An 18,283-nucleotide genomic window follows, 5' to 3' on the forward strand; every position below is an offset into this window, starting at 1 on the left:
AACCCCACCAATGGCAGCCCTGAAGATGGCTTTCTGCGCTTTTCAACTTTTACACCAGGCAAATGCTGGAGGTGTATCTTAATTAATGTGATGGCCGCATCCTTCCAAGTTCTACCCCTTTCCAATCTCATCACTGCCGAAAATCTGAGTAAGTGAGATGTTAAAACAATAGCAAAACACCCCATACAGGGTAGGGCATTCTGCCGTAAAACTCCACATGACACTGATCGCACCTGTGTCCCTCCCAAGGTGTGAGAAAAGTGGCAGAGAAAGAAGTAGAAACATGATTAAAGAACCAAAAAAGGCCTATTATGGGGGGATGGCAGTTAACATTATATTGAATGTTTGAAGAGGTGGTGGAAGTGATTATAGTTTAAAGAGGAAGTATAACTTAGCAACCAAACCAAATAGGAAAGCGTTAATCACTTTGAGAAATGCACAAAAGAAAGAATGGCTACGAAGGGCGTGAAAATTAAAGGACTCGCAAACTTAACACTGTTGTGGTTGGAAAAGAATAAGAGTGGACAGAAAAGGAAGCCCACTGCATATCTGTTTTTCCTTTATCCATTTCCTATGAGGATATTATAATGATGGGCTAACTGCAGAAACGATGCCTAGTTTTAAGCCTTACACAATATCAATCTAAACAACGTCTAAGTTAAGCATGATATTCCACTGCATAAACAATGTTCAGTCGGTGTTCAACTAGATGTCATTTTGGCTTCTATACTGGTTCAAAAATGGAAACAGAAGTATCTTCCATGCAACTCTTTGCTTGTCACAACCAATGAAATTCTTCGGTGCATGCGCCAGATGTTAGTCAGCTGTCATCTTCCTACACATTACACAAATATGGCTAAACATGAGCACGACTGGCTCACAGATAAGAATATTGCTTTTGGTGGTAATGAAATATTATATTATCAAGAGTACGGCGACATGCCACCGTATAAGACATTTGATTATAGTGTTCTTATGGCGAATGAAATCTAATTAGCACTGACGAAGGGAAGATGAAATTATAGTACTGTGTAACTGAATGAGTAGTATGGGCCATATAGATGTAGCTTAAATTCTGGAGATCGTAGGTTCGAAACACACCATCAGCAGCCCTGCAGATTGCTTTCTGTAGTTTACCAATTTTTACACCAGGTAAATACTGGGGCTGTTATTATGGTGACAGCTCTTTTCTCCCAGTCTTTGTCTTTTCCTATCTTACAGTTGCCGAAATCTTTTTTGAATTAGTGTAATGAATATCCGAGAAAAAAAAAAAACCCACATCCTACTTTGTAGTGTCACTATAATGTGTGCTTACTTAGCAATAATTATAAGACACACCGAACGAGTTGGCTGTGTGATTAGGGGTGCGTAGCTGTGAGCTTGCATTTGGAAGATACTGGGTTTGAACCCTGCTGTCGGCAGTCCTGAAGATGGTTTTGCGTGGTTTCCCATTTCCACACCAGGCAAATGCTGGGGCTGTACTTTAATTAAGGCCATGGCTGCTTCCTTCCTACTCCTACACTTTCCTATAGCATTGTTGCCATATGACATGTGTCAGTGCGACGTAAAGCAACTTGAAAAAAAAAAAAAAAAAAAAAATTAAAATCCCTCCAGGTTGATGTATGTGACTGCCCTCTAGTGATTGGGACAAGTTATTATGATATGTAGTCGATGTGACCTATTGCAGTATTCCATGGAAATTTTTCCAAGAAAAGTACAACATATTGGTATATCGGTTGCTAAGAATTGTAGTCAAGAATGGTAGAACACACAGAACACATTGCGTTTTGATAAGTAGGATTTTAAACTACACTGAAAAAAAAGTACACCCAACAGCACTTTGTATCTATGAGGGCTGGGGCAGAATTCATTGCAACCATTTTCTTTCTTGCAGATACCAGCCCGGTTGGAAAATGCAACATATACAGATGAAAGGACGAGGTGGGAACTAATGTGTGGATACTGAAGAAAATGTGAACCTTGTGCCTCAAATATTTATTACAGTAATGTACAGAACAATACTGGTTTCAAGGTGTAAATTAATTACAGCCCTGCACACCTCCTACATTACAGCATATATACAGCTGATATGACAAAACTGGGTCTTAAGGCCCTCAAAGTAGTCCCCGCAATGTTCTCCACATGCAGCCAGTGATGCGGGAGGCACTGAGTAACATCTGAGCTCACTGCTCTGCCATATGGAACGAAGTGGCACATAGTGACACCCGCGATGTCATATGCGATGTTTACCATCAATATAATGGGGGAAGGATTCTTACGGAACTTCTGCTGCCTTGGTGATATGGCACATCACCACCCCGCGGACTGACATCTTGAGTTCCGGTTCGTATACCTGGCCCAAAATTCATCGATGGTGATTATTCATAACAGAAAGTGGTTGTCATCCTGTTGTCAAAGTGCTAGGTGATCAGAGCATGTTGCATATCACATCCACCATTGAACTTCTGTCAGTGCATGCAGTACGCACCGCGATACGATTCTGTGCAGTTGCAGCTCTGTCTGCAATATCCCGTGGATGGCGCATTTCTTTACTTATTCTATTCCTTTCTCTATAATACTTCTACAGTTCAACATTGACATTTTTATGTCATCCCTACTTGACTTCCAGATCCTTGTACCCTTAATACCGCTCCCTAGACCACCCCGTTTCCTTGAACGTACCTCCCTATAACCCTCCTAAACAAACTGCGTAACTTATACATACCATTCCGGTTTAAGTGAAGGCCAGCTGAGTGCAGATCCCTGTTGCCTATCCACACATTAGAATCTAGAAATCTCACTCCCAGTTTCCCACATACCCACTCCTAGTCACATTTAACTTCCCAATCACCTTCCAGTCAGTATCCCTCCTACACAGCATTCCACTGATAAGAATCTTGCTTCCTTAAATTTCACCTGCGCTGCATTTACCAGATCCCACACATCCCCAACTATGCTGGTACATATACCTGCTTGTCTTACATTATTGATACCAACGTGAAATACTACCACCTTCTTTTCCTTCTCTTCTACTTTCCTCAACATCTGCTTCAACCTAATTCCTGGATAACATTCTACACTGGATCCCCTTCCTCCATACACTTTCCCCACAACCAAACCCACCTCAATAACCACACTTATTTAAAAAATTCACCCCTATTTGCACTACTTAATTTCTGAACAACATTCAACAGTTTTGCATTAGTGCTTAATAAATCCCACTGGAGGTTAGTCTGACTTAAATGTCAGGAATGTGGGTTAGGATATTCTTAGCTGTAGAAAATTCTCTGAATTTATGCAGCTTCTTGCCCCTTCAGACGTTTTCGTAGGATATCATTAAAAATATCGTACAATATACACTTCAGTTCAATTCATACATTACTCAATCAAATCGATAACATACATTTAGGGCCGAATTCATAATCAGCACTTATACGTAAGTGGAACCCTGAAGTAATAAGGGATCACTTATAATAAGTATTCACTTATGAGTTTACATTTCATAGACAGCACTTAAAAAGCACACTTATTGATACAGTATCACTGGAGATGTGGCAATGCTGTATATTATGCCCATGCTTCCTGGATCGTACAGTTCTGGCTACCGAATAGTGGAATGATGTATTGTGCTTTGTTTATCGGAGGACATCGCACGGCCGTGCGTGTAATATTTGAGGTTAAAGGATCGTCTATATTGTATTTGGTTATCAGAATGGATAACAAAACAGCGAGCTGAGATGACACCTGCAAGAACTTGCGCATAATATAGAACAAGCAGACCGACGCAATTTCTCATCAGAATATGAATGACGTGGGAAAAACTTGTTGTGGACAATGCAAACTACAAAAATGCCTAATTTTCTTCTTAACATGTTTATAGTTATCCAGGTACTCGAACCTATACAAATATTCATCAAAATGTAGAATATCTACATTTACAACGCTTTTGACGATTTGACAAGTATATTCGTAGCCATTATGTTGTAATAGGCCTAATTACTTCTCCAATAAAATGCAAATAGTATGTTTTGATGTGTGATGCGATAATTTCAGAAACTTTTGATATAATCCGGCAAACGATTCGTTGACTAACCTGATATAATTAGCACAGATCAACCTTAAAATCAATAGTGGTAGTGCAACACGTTCATTTTTCTTCTAACTCAGTACAGTTCTTTACTATTCCGTAGGCCTACAGTCTTGATAACTTATCAACTTGTAACACGTTTCCAATTAATTAAGCGAAATACCGGTAATGATGACGGTGATGATAATAACAATAATAATAATAATAACAATAACCTGAAATTAAGAGGTGGCATAAAATCTCAAAACAATATCTTCATTAATGATGAGATAGTGAGTCCTCTAGAGGTTATGTTCATTCTCTCAATCAAGGGAACAAGAATATTAAAAGCTCTCACTTTACTAAAACGAAACCTTCATTAAATTGTTGGTCACATAACATTTCGACAGGATTTTCCATCTCTACTGTGTGCACGGAAAGCATTCTGTGAATGAAATGCAACATATTCAGCAAAATCATAATCCTCCATCTTACTGCAACATAAGTGAGACACTTAAGTGTGTGGGGGAGGTCCACTTATAGCAATAAGTGGGACACTTAAGTAGGTAATATGAAATGAAACCTGGCTTATAAGGGGCACTTATATATAAGTGCTGTCTATGAATTCGGCCCTTAATCCCAAATACACAGCAACAATGACAGCAGCAACATTAATAATAGTAAAATAATAACAATAGTAATAATAACAAAAGAACAAATTATGAATAAAGTTCCATGAAAGCTGTTCACGTGAACTTAAATTATACAACGGAAAATTAAAAGAAAACTAGCCACTCAATTAGACGCTCATTAGGCAACCCCTAAATAGTGTTAAAAAATCAATTCAAATTACGATAGTATAATAATAACAACAATGAAAATGGTAGCTTAATATATAGACCAAGCAAAAAATAAATTTCCATGCCAGAATAAAATAAATAATAAAATGTAAAACCTGTTTGAACAAGAGTTGAAGTGAAAGTGACATAACAGAAAATTACCAGTACAGTGGAGGTGATTACCGTTTTAAGAGGAAGTACAACTAGGCAACCATCCTCTATATAACACTAATCAGAGAGAAAATAGAGAGGGGATCCAACACTTTGAAAAATGAAGGTATCGGCCACAGAAAGGCAAGGGCCATGAAGGGCGTGAAAATGAAAGACTCCCTAGCCCTCGCAAACCTAATAGCGTTGGGGTCAGAAAAGAACAAGAGTTGAAGAAGGAAGGTCGGATAGGATAGATAAATAGTGAGGAGCCTGGCACAAGTAAGTGGAAGCAATGCCAGGACTTGGCTAAGGGCACTGTGGTCACCAACTCACACTCCAAAGTTCAGAGCCCAAAAGACCCCTGTTAGTCTCACGACAGGCAGGGGATACCGTGGGTGTTATTCTACCGCCCCCACCCACACGGGGATTACCGTGTATAATAGGCAGCCTTTTAGATGCTCATTAAGAACCCTTGCATACATTACAAAAAAAATTATAAAACGAGGATGATAATAATATTAAAAATAATAACAATGATTGTGCTGGCAGCAGCAACAACAATAACAGGAGCACTAAAAATAAAGCACCTAAATAGTAAAAACACAGTGAGTCAATAACCTAACAAGGGAGGCGGCAAAAGGTCAACAGACTAGATAACTAGCTTGACTTGAGCCAAGGACAGAGTAACGGTTTATCAGCGCACTGAAGTCTATGCTTGGAAGGAGAGATAATCAATCAATCAATCAATCAATCAATCAATCAATCAATCAATCAATCAATCAATCAATCAATCAATCAATACTGATCTGCATTTAGGGCAGTCGCCCAGGTGGCAGATTTCCTATCTGTTGCTTTCCTAGCCTTTTTCGAAATGATTTCAAAGAAATTGGAAATTTATTGAACATCTCCCTTGGTAAGTTATTCCAATCCCTAACTCCCCTTCCTATAAATGAATATTAGCCCCAGTTTGTCCTCCTGAATTCCAACTTTATCTTCATATTGTGATCTTTCCTACTTTTATAGACGCCATTCAAACCTATTCGTCTACTAATGTCATTCCACGCCATCTCTCCGCTGACAGCTCGGAACATACCACTTAGTCGAGCAGCTCTTCTTCTTTCTCTCAATTCTTCCCAACCCAAACATTGCAACATTTTTGTAACGCTACTCTTTTGTCGGAAATCACCCAGAACAAATCGAGCTGCTTTTCTTTGGATTTTTTCCAGTTCTTGAATCAGGTAATCCTGGTGAGGGTCCCATACACTGGAACCATACTCTAGTTGGGGTCTTACCAGAGACTTATACGCACTCTCCTTTACATCCTTACTACAACCCCTAAACACCCTCATAACCATGTGCAGAGATCGGTACCCTTTATTTACAATCCCATTTATGTGATTACCCCAGTGAAGATCTTTCCTTATATTAACACCTAGATACTTACAATGATCCCCAAAAGGAACTTTCACCCCATCAACGCAGTAATTAAAACTGAGAGGACTTTTCCTATTTGTAAAACTCACAACCTGACTTTTAGCCCCGTTTATCAACATACCATTGCCTGCTGTCCATCTCACAATATTTTCGAGGTCACGTTGCAGTTGCTCACAATCTTGTAACTTATTTATCACTCTATAGAGAATAACATCATCCGCAAAAAGCCTTACCTCCGATTCCACTCCTTTACTCATATCATTTATATATATAAGAAAACATAAAGGTCCGATAACACTGCCCTGAGGAACTCCCCTCTCAACTATTAAAGGGTCAGACAAAGCTTCACCTACTCTAACTCTCTGAGATCTATTTTCTAGAAATATAGCAACCCATTCAGTCACTCTTTTGTCTAGTCCAATTGCACTCATTTTTGCCAGTAGTCTCCCATGATCCACCCTATCAAATGCTTTAGACATGTCAATCGTGATACAGTCCATTTGACCTCCAGAATCCAAGATATCTGCTATATCTTGCTGCAATCCTACAAGTTGAGCTTCAGTGGAATAACCTTTCCTAAAACCGAATTGCCTTCTATCGAACCAGTTATTAATTTCACAAACATGTCTAATATAATCAGAAAGAATGCCTTCCCAAAGCTTACATACAATGCATGTCAAACTTACTGGCCTGTAATTTTCAGCTTTATGTCTATCACCCTTTCCTTTATACACAGGGGCTACTATAGCAACTCTCCATTCATCTGGTATAGCTCCTTCGGCCAAACAATAATCAAATAAGTACTTCAGATATGGTACTATATCCCAACCCATTGTCTTTAGTATATCCCCAGAAATCTGATCAATTCCAGCAGCTTTTCTAGTTTTCAACTTTTGTATCTTATTGTAAATGTCATTGTTATCATACGTAAATTTTATTACTTCTTTGGCCTTAGTCTCTTCCTCTATCTCGACATTATCCTTGTAACCAACAATCTTTACATACTGCTGACTGAATACTTCTGCCTTTTGAAGATCCTCACATACACACTCCCCTTGTTCATTAATTATTCCTGGAATGTCCTTCTTGGAACCTGTTTCTGCCTTAAAATACCTGTACATACCCTTCCATTTTTTCACTAAAATTTGTATGACTGCCAATTATGCTTGCCATCATGTTATCCTTAGCTGCCTTCTTTGCTAGATTCAATTTTCTAGTAAGTTCCTTCAATTTCTCCTTACTTCCACAGCCATTTCTAACTCTATTTCTTTCCAGTCTGCACCTCCTTCTTAGTCTCTTTATTTCTCTATTATAATAAGGTGGGTCTTTACCATTCCTTACCACCCTTAAAGGTACAAACCTGTTTTCGCATTCCTCAACAATTTCTTTAAACCCATCCCAGAGTCTGTTTACATTTTTATTTACCGTTTTCCACCGATCATAGTTACTTTTTAGAAACTGCCTCATACCTGCTTTATCAGCCATATGGTACTGCCTAACAGTCCTACTTTTAAGACCTTCCTTTCTATCACATTTATTTTTAACTACCACAAAAACAGCTTCATGATCACTAATACCATCTATTACTTCAGTTTCCCTATAGAGCTCATCTGGTTTTATCAGCACCACATCCAAAATATTTTTCCCTCTGGTTGGTTCCATCACTTTCTGAATCAGCTGTCCTTCCCATATTAACTTATTTGCCATTTGTTGGTCATGCTTCCTGTCGTTCGCATTTCCTTCCCAATTGACATCTGGCAAATTCAGATCTCCCGCTACAATCACATTTCTTTCCATGTCGTTTCCCACATAGCTGACTATCCTATCAAATAATTCCGAATCCGCATCAGTGCTACCCTTTCCCGATCTGTACACTCCAAATATATCAAGTTGCCTATTATCTTTAGAAATGAGCCTTACACCTAGAATTTCATGTGTCTCATCTTTAACTTTTTCGTAGCTTACAAATTCTTCTTTCACCAGAATGAAAACTCCCCCTCCCACCTTTCCTATCCTATCTCTACGATACACACTCCAGTGCCGTGAGAAAATTTCTGCATCCATTATATCATTTCTCAGCCATGATTCAACTCCTATTACAATATCTGGTAAATATATATCTATTAAATTACTTAATTCTATTCCTTTCTTTACAATACTTCTACAGTTCAACACTAACAATTTTATGTCATCCCTACTTGATTTCCAGTTCCCTCTTCCCTTATCACCGCTCCCTAGGCCATCCCGTTTCCCTGAATGTACCTCCCTATTACCCTTCCAAACAAATTTCCTAACTTATACGTACCACTGCGGTTTAAATGAAGGCCATCCGAGCGCAGATCCCTTTCTCCTACCCACCCATTAGGATCTAGAAATTTCACTCCCAGTTTCCCACATACCCACTCCATAGTCTCATTTAAATCCCCAATCACCCTCCAGTCAGTATCCCTCCTACACAGTATTCCACTAATAACAATCTCCGCTTTCTTAAACTTCACCCGTGCTGCATTTACCAGATCCCACACATCTCCAACTATGTTGGTACTTATATCAGCTTGCCTTACGTTGTTGGTACCAACGTGAAACACTACCACCTTCTCCTTTCCCTCCTCCCTCTCTTCTACTTTCCTCAACATCTGCCTCAACCTAATTCCTGGATAACATTCTACCCTGGTTCCCTTTCCTCCACACACTTTCCCCACGTGTCTAACGATGGAATCCCCCATGACCAGAGCCTCAACCCTACCCACCTCATTTGATCCCCTCCCCTCCTGGTCAGCCCTATCTTTCCTGATAGCTGCAGAAGCTACTTCCTCCTCCCTTTTCTCCTTCCCATGACCCCCTTCCACCTGTCTTTTCCTATCCTCTACTCTACATTTCCCTTTCCTACCTTTTCCCTTCCTCCTACTTCCACGCATCTCAGCAACAGTTCCCTGTCCCTCATCTTCCCTCTGTTCTACCTTGAGTGACTCGTACCGATTTCGCACAGACACCTGTCCTGAATTCTGATCCTGAATAGAGCCCTTGGCCTGCAATCTCCTTCCCCTTAGAACATTAGACCACCTGTCTTCTACAACTCCTCCCTTTCCTTCCCCTCCCTCTTGTACACCTACTGTAACCTGTACATTGTTTGAGGGAGTCCTATCTTCCTTCCTGTCTTCTGTGAGAATCCTAATTATCTCCCTCAAACTTTCCAACTCCTCCCTCATACCCCTCAATGCCTCACCACACCCACAATAAGTACACTCGCGCTCCTTAGCCATTCTTTACGGGGGGAAAATTTTAAATTAAAAAAATAAAATAACTTATTTGCAAAAAAATAAATGAACGGAGGGATATATTGTCTGGGATAGTACACAACAATAAGGTAAAGAGGAATTCATTAAGATAAGTTCCTGATTTCAAGTATTTAAACAGAAATAAATATAAATGTTTAAATTTCTAAATATTTGAGTGTGATTTTGATAGAATCTGATGATGTTCTTTTAAGAATGAAACATGTCATTCTATTTTAATTTATTTCTTTTTAGGTATGATACTGTTACAATATGTTTTCTTTTTTGTACGTACAGTAAAACCTTGATGCATCATTTCTCAAGAGGAGGGGGAAAATGACGATGGATGCGGGAAAACAATAAATGTGCGTGACATAAAATAGGGGGAAAGCAAAATAATAAAATGGGGGCCGAAGGGGTAGTATGTGGTCCTGTGGGTTCACTTCTTGCTGGTGGAAGTGTACTAATAAAGCACAGGAAATGCCATTTATTCCTACCAAGTCCGATACATGCATGTCCACGACGTGGCCCCTGGGCAACAGGTACACTGCGTGTACACAGCTAAGTCACGTAAGGGTGAAAAAGCGAGTTCCCGACACTTCAAAATGGGGACCCACCAGCTAAGGGAGACAACCCCGAAAGAAAACATCGGCCCTCCAGGATTGCTGCGGGTTAGCGTTGGGCTGACAACCCAATCTGTAAAAAAAACTCTCGTTATGAAATCTGAAGAAGAAATAGCCGGCCTGACCTTTTTACGACGACCTCGAAACGTGTAAAGGACTTGAGAATTGGTTCGTGGAATGTTTTAACTCTTTACCAAGCTGGAAAGTTGCTCAATCAGCTGGATGAGTATCAACTAGATATTACTGCTATTCAAGAAGCGAGATGGATTGGTGAAGGAGTGATACAGAGAAAAAAAATCACATGGTGTTCTACTGGTTATATTGTCAATACGCAGTTAAAACATTTTATCATGGATTTTCGGGCAAAATCACAGATTGTTCAGACCTAGAATTAGAGGGAAGTAGTTCATTTACAGTCTTATCTGTGCACATGCTCCAACTGAAGAGAAGGATAGGTTAGAGATCCTGTCCCAAATGACACGGCTTGGACGATGTCACAGAGGTTAGAAATTCAACATGGCGGGCCTCGGACGATGTCACAACGGGCTAAGCGATGCTGTCAACTCAAGAATTAGTTTCAAGATCAGACTAGTCTGGCTTGGTTAGGTCTGGCTTGTAACAAGACAACAGGGCAGGGGGCAACAAAGTGGTCAACAGGCCTCTTGCATCCCACACACATCCCAAGGTACGACACGATTAATAACCCTGTGACTAATTAAAATGTACTCGGCGCATGCCGTGGCTATTTTAAACTGTGCGATTTTCTCATTTTCTACGAAGCTGGCAGCCCTAGCCAGCCAATAGCAACAAAGAAAATGGTGGCAAATTTTTGCGTTTTACAGTGCCTCCATTTTAATTCTTGTAAATAAGAGTACTTCTAGGGGCCAGTTAGTGGGTTGAGGGGAAGTGTTGGTGCCAGGAGGCTTGTAGTGAGGTTGCGCGTGAATAACTTGCGCACAGCACTCCAGCCCTACGAGATTCTTGTTCAAGACTAGCAACTCGTAATTGCTCATACATTCTCGCGTAACAGGTTGCCGCTATTGTATGCTCCAGAGTATTCAGCTGTCTCTTTAAATTCAAAAATCTTTTGCGTATATTTTTCTTACGTATGATCGATCCATGTGGGAAAATTGTGGCCGAGGACAGATATTTTTTGATGATTGATGCAATAAAATGATAGATGCGGGGAAATTACCACGGGTTTATATGGAACATTTCTGGGACGGAATGAATTGAACGATGGATACGGGAAAACTACAATTCCAGTTTAAAATTTATTATTGAAAATTAGTTTTGGTAGAGTGAAGAGCCTAACAGTTAAAAATTATTTAGGAGCTGTAAAATGTTTCATTTATAGCCTGTTTCTTTAGAAAGGGCCTAATGACCTTAATCTTGCCAGACGAAATAAATCTATTCTTTTAGATCACATGGTCTGAGGTCTACGCCATCCTCAACCAGGATACTTGAACAAGGGTCAATGCCATGCTGAAGAACTTCTTCTGTCACTCTGGTGTTCTGAGAGTGCTGTACAGCAACCAGGGCAGGCTCTTTGAGTGAGTCGACATTGATGAAGAAAGTTCTGCTAGACCCAAATGACACCTCTTCAGCCACAATCAGACAGCATGGTAAAGTGGTTCGTGAAGATGATCAAGGAGCATCCAAGGAAGGTTATGTTGGCACATCAGAGGGACTGGGATGAGAGGATGCCCTTCTTCCTGATGCCCTACAGTGGATCCACTCACAAGACAACAGGCATTACACCCGCCAACATGGTCTTCAAACGACAGCTTCTTCTGTCATGGTACTCAAATGTTCAGGACAGCTTCATAGCAACAACAATCGTCAACAGACTACACATGGGAGCTGATGGTGCTGTTTGAAGACATTAAAAGTTAACTAGCAACCAAATGCAAGTCCGGTATGATCTGCAGACAAACTTGACAGGATTCCAGAAAGGTGACCGAGTGGGGCAAAATTGGCCTGTATCAACAAAGGCAAAGTTGCTGAAGCTCCAGTCACCACAGGATGGTTTCTACAGTGTTATCACCAAGATTAATGATGTAGACTACAAGATTCAGCTGCCTCTCCAAGGGAAAACGATAGTCATCCTTCAATACTTATAAAGTCACAAAGTGTTTTCTTTGAACAAGTTTTAGGAAACATGATGCATGATTTAAATCTGATCCAAGAGTTTTATATTTTTATTTTGGGATGTACAAAGAAAGGTTTAGCCTGATAAGAGGCATGGTTTATACTGCATTTGTTTATAAAATAAAAATGCAAAATGAAAATGATTACTCACTTCCAGCGCTTGCATTTTTCCAAGAAGAGACCTCCCCTCCTCTTTCTGGCGGTCAAAGAATTCTTGAAAACGTTCACATGCTACAAGTTGGAGTCCAAACTTCTCAGCTAACCTATAATGAAGAAAATAAATTCTATTAAAAGGTAAGAAATCAAAAATTAAATTTTTCATGAGGAAAGTATCTTTTCTTTTTCACTGACTGAGAACATCAGTATTAAAGGATACAGGCTACTGAATCTAAAAATCATGTTTTGCTTCAGTGTGCTGGTCAGTTAGGCACGCACATTCAATGATACTGTCTTCCTGGTACATTGTCGCTTGAAATATGAACTTGCAGACGAACTGAATGAAGTACAAGCCAGTGTCTAAGAAATGTGTAGGTTTGTTACTCATCATTTTTGTTTATTTGATTATTCTCCCTCAAACTCTAGAGACTGCCGAAGATGACAGAGAATACTGATTACGGTCTCCATGACAGTAGGAAAAATAAATAAATATACAACTGATATCAGATACAGAAGTATACAGCTAATGTATAACAACAGAATGAATACTGCTGACAAGTCAATTGATGGAATAGAGGTAATATAGTAGGATGATTAGCTTTCTGTTACATGATGTAACAGCCATTAGGAGGAAGTTTCTAACAGAAGGAGCTGGAATACAATGGAACCTTGATTCTCCGTTTTTGGAGGGACCACGGAAAAAAAACGTACAACACAGGAAAACGGAAAATCCGGGAACGAATGAACCGTCAACAATTTGGCTAAACGTCACAAAAATGAAATATGTATACTTATAATCTTACAAATGCCCCTAAACCAAACCAGACTACAGACCCAATGGGCCTTCCGCCTATCAAGCGACCGCCCTCGGTCCGAAGGCCTGCAGATTACGGGATGACGCATGGTCAGCGTGACAAATCCTCTCGGCCATTATTCCTGGCTCTCTAGACTGGGGTGGCCATACATCACCATTAAAGAGCTCCTCAATTAAAGGTAATCGTAGAATGAATGAACCTGGAACCAGCCCTCATATCCAGGTAAAAATGCCTGACCTGGCCAGTAATCGAACCCGGGCCCTCCGGGTAGGCAGGCAAATTAGACCGCAGGGCTGGCTTGAAACGTTAATTACCGGTACGCGACTTTAAAAGTCTAGAAATTTTACATTCAGTTTTACTGGGGAAACTTCGTCAGTTTCCTCTAAAAACGTCATATTCCTTTGAAAACTTCTTTCAGTTCAGCAACTTTGATCAGCCAAACTTTTCAAAAAATCTAATACCCATAACGCCAAGCAACAATCGAGCACAAGTAGATTTTCATTCTCTAATCTAATCCACTTCTTTAAAAATCTTCCATTGTAATTTGGTCACCGGTATACTGTTCGTAGTCAGTTTATGGAAATCTTGTATCGCGTAAATTAGGCCTACGTCGACTTTTAAAGGTTATGTTGAACTTGAGAATATGGTTTCCAAAGTATCAATCCTCTATTTCTCGAATGCATTTTATATATTTTTGCCCGTCACTAATCACAATCAAATTGGAAAGAGAAAAAAATATCATTAACATTCCGAAATTACGACTATTCGCGACCTTGAGCTCAGTTGGAAAGCGGACTCGCTGTACAAGTCGGTACAGTATGAGTGCGAAATGATACGTTTTTAAATGTAACGTGCGCAAATCAAACGACTGTGGCTTTTATAAAATTTTAACACAAAAACGTGAAATTCCCAGTCTCAATACTACGACGAAAACAATAATAGGCAATCCCAAAACCTCCCATGGCTTTATGTACGGTATGTAAGGTGCAACATCTGTTCTGGTCTCGATAACATAATCGTCTACGATAATATTAAAACACTAACTTTATGTTACTTAAGAAGGAGTAGTTTCGATTCCTGCCTGAAAGCCCAGTGACTATATAGTGCCCTGAGGGAAATGCCGAAAACCTGTTCGGTGATACACTTGAAAAAAGTAAAAAAAAATAAACATCTAACCCTGGACATAATGTAGACGTTTTGCTAGTACGAACATTTGACAAAACTCGTTCCGTCTTCAAACAGAGCTGTCCAATCGTCGTGGACACTCTCTGCTTTATGATTTCCGAGGATTCTCTAAACAATACTACCCGAATGCGATGCTAAGATGATCCCTTATGAAAGTTCACCGCCGATCGCTTTTCCAGTACAGTACTTCCTCAAATTACCGCACTGATAGGATGTCAACACTAAGATCCGTAAGTATGATGTAGCCGTCCTTTCGTAAGATACAGTTTCTTGAAAAAAGTGTGATCGAGTATTTAACGTTGATCGGACTGAAATTTCTGGGCGGTTGATCCGGAAAATCGTTTCTTCGAGGAACGGATAATGTGGGATTTTCACAGCGTGATTTAATTAGGAGGCTCACGGGACCATGTAATTTGAACAAATAACATGGGAAAACGTAGTTTCCAGGAACGTATAATCGAGGTTCTACAGTAACTAGAATTTTAAAAATAAGAAAGGCTTATTGTGTAAATTTAAAATATTTTATTTAGATGACAAGTCTTGTATTTTAATTATATTTTATTTAAGAGTAATCTATTTAATACTTTATGTAGATGATAATTCTTGTATTTTTATTACAACTTATTTAGAGCATATTGTTAGGTTAGTTAACAAGTACACAAATTATTTGGTGGAATGTTTGGTCATTGATGCAGAAAATAAGTGAGATTCTCAGAACATGTATGACATTTTATTAATATAGATTAAATAGCTTTTTTAGTATTGGCAAGGCAGACATAGATATTTACCAGTGATTTTCAATGGTGTTATTACTCAGACATGAGTTATGCAACTGAGGACGGAAACAGAATTTTTAAGAGCAAACTAGGAATTGTACTTTGGATTCCGATCGTAATGTCTGATAAAACAATATTTCTCTCGGTAATAGGAAACAGTCTTGTTTGTAAATGCTGCATTTTTTGTTCTGGACTTCCATTGTCTGTTCCCTCTATTTACCCATCTGAAGGTTGTATCTATAATGGTGGCAGACACTGAGCCAGTTGTATGGCTATGATATTGATTCTTCTGTGCAATCCACTATCAGAAACACTATGTATCTCCTTGTGAGCCAGACAGTTTTACCCTAAGCTATCGTGGAATGCACCACATTATGCCTATTGTTTCTCACGGTATTGTGGAACGAACAGGCCCCCAAGGATGTGAGCAAGTGTTTCAATCTCACTGCCACAGTGGCAGTTGTCCTGAGACCTGCCTGGTACAGGTCTTCCTGAACATACATTTGCTGTCACTTTCAGTGCTTCCTTCCATTTGCTGCTACTAAGCGCTTCTTCTGATCGATGAACCCAGCTGTCACTGGGAATGAACTGTTTGAACAGCATCACATCTCTTTTCCTTTCGGAGGATAGTTTCCATTTTTATATTCACAATCTGGTTCATTTGATTGACTTTGTTTTGAACTTCCATAGGTATTCCTTCCTATATATGTCCAATGGACTTGGGACTACGCAAGTATTCAATCCCATCAATTATAGAATATTAATTGTTGCTTTATTTTGGGGGTTGGTGATTAATGTGTATGTAGACAGTGATCATTCATACATGAAAGTGTCTGAATATTAAAATAAATAAAGGTTAGACAAATATTCTGTGGTACACACTTTATGAATTTGTTCCTTCGTCACAGAATGAAGCTGAGGTGCTAAACTCACAAGAACATGAGATATTGACAAAGACAAGAGAAGAAACCGACTCCCACTCATGGTCATACACAATATAAACAAAACAGAAATATACTAACTTGATGAGTGTTGGGAAATGAACAAGAAATTCTGGACAGTCAACAACTCCCTCCAAATGAAAATTGTACTTTGCTCCAAACAAGGGAGGTGGTGACTGCATCTCTCCTACGAAATCCACCCCATAGAGATCATTTCCAAATGACTTTTTGCCAGCTTTCTGTAGACGACTCCTGAAAAATAAGTAATAAAGCCAATTTACACATTTGCAATTAAGAAACAAGGGGATTAATATATTTGTTATCAGCCCATCACTGCCCCTGCCACACAAAATAAATAAATAAATAAATAAATAAATAAATAAATAAATAAATAAATAAATAAATAAATAAATAAATAAATAAATAAATAAATAAATAAATAAATAAATAAATAAAATGGAAAGGAGGAGTCAAATTACTTCAAAAATAAGGTGGTCAAAATACACAAAATGAAATATTGTGGAAGGCAAAATGAGATGATGATGAATGGCTGGTTAAAGAGTCTCAGTGGAGATACTAATGCTAAGTAGGTGAGTCTGTTAAATGCTGGGAAATGATTAAGTTGGCAGTCTTACTTACAGTACTTATGCAATCAGCAAATCCTACCTCTTAGCGCACAGGTTTTCAACTGTTGTGCCATGTCGCAACTTTGGAGTTTTCCATATTAACAATGGAGAAAACACCTGTGTCAACTTACAAAGAAAATTGAAAAGAAAAAGTTTTTTTTGACTTTGTGAAAATGCCATATATTTGTATTTTCCCTCTTTAATTTTCTGTTCTTTCATCGGCTGCTCTCAAGGAACTGTCTGTGTATGGATCACGCGTGAGCTTCCCTCAGAAACCTGTGCAGACCTTCGGCAGTGTTTGGGTGGGCTTGGGCGATCCACTCCACCCCATCCCTGATGAATCGGCTAGCTGCTAGCGTACATAATGAACTGCATGGCAGCTTGATCTGTGACAGAGTGAAATCTTAGAGTGTGTAATACAACACATAAATTTTCAACTACTATACTTAACCCTAGAACCGGCAATGGTAAATCCTGTGGTGGCAGCCACATTTGGAAGCTTTTACTTGTTTAAATAAAATAAAAAAATAACCCCAAGATACAAAATAAGAAGTTTTATATATCTATGTAAAGCTAATACACCGGGGATTGTCATAGTGACAGAAAATTGCATTTCAGTACTTAGGTAGTGTTCTGCCTTCAGACATCAAGAGATTAGCAACAGAATACAGAAAGCTTCCACATTCTATTATGCTGTATGTCAAATATTTCAGGATGGAACATTTCTGTTAATATCCAAGATCAGCCTGTACGAAATATATCTGGTACCTATATTGCCATGGAAGCAGGAACACTTACTGGATCACCAAAGAATTCTTTTCAGGCAACAGAAATGTAGAAATGAAATTCCTCAGTTCTTGTACAGAAAATAAAAATGGTTAAAATAAGGAATGTAGATATCGGACAACAGCTTAGACTGGAAAGAAGCTTGCTGGAGAGCCTCAAAGTGAAGAGATTGTAATGGTATGCTGACATGAAAAGAATGGATCCTCATAGGACTCACTGAGCATATAAATCAGAGATGTAAACTGGCATCAAAAACATCTATGGATGGAAAAGAAAAACTGGAGGAGGCTCGTACACAACTGTACCCGGCTTGCTGGAGCAAAGAAACGATGATGATGATGATGATGATGTGGACAACTTCATGGTTGAAAATGAAACAGATTGGGCTCATTGTGTTGGTGTGCACCGATGATGGCCGTTCAATATCGGGTCGTTACAGTGGCCTACAAGCACTCATCCA

At 39.2% G+C, this 18,283-nt stretch overlaps 1 protein-coding gene across 1 annotated transcript in view; it reads right to left on the bottom strand.

Moving 5' to 3' along the window:
• Rnmt (RNA guanine-7 methyltransferase) overlaps window positions 1-18,283 on the bottom strand; it is a 170,344-nt gene that overhangs the window by 27,728 nt on the left and 124,333 nt on the right. The window contains exons 5-6 of the mRNA XM_067146565.2: window positions 16,493-16,663; window positions 12,690-12,801 (exon numbers count right to left, since the gene is read on the bottom strand). Of these exons, the coding sequence (XP_067002666.1) occupies window positions 12,690-12,801; window positions 16,493-16,663 (283 nt within the window). The remainder of the gene's footprint in view (window positions 1-12,689; window positions 12,802-16,492; window positions 16,664-18,283) is intronic.

This window comes from Anabrus simplex, chromosome 4 (assembly GCF_040414725.1).
Source record: "Anabrus simplex isolate iqAnaSimp1 chromosome 4, ASM4041472v1, whole genome shotgun sequence".
In the NCBI taxonomy this organism is placed as follows: domain Eukaryota; kingdom Metazoa; phylum Arthropoda; class Insecta; order Orthoptera; family Tettigoniidae; genus Anabrus; species Anabrus simplex.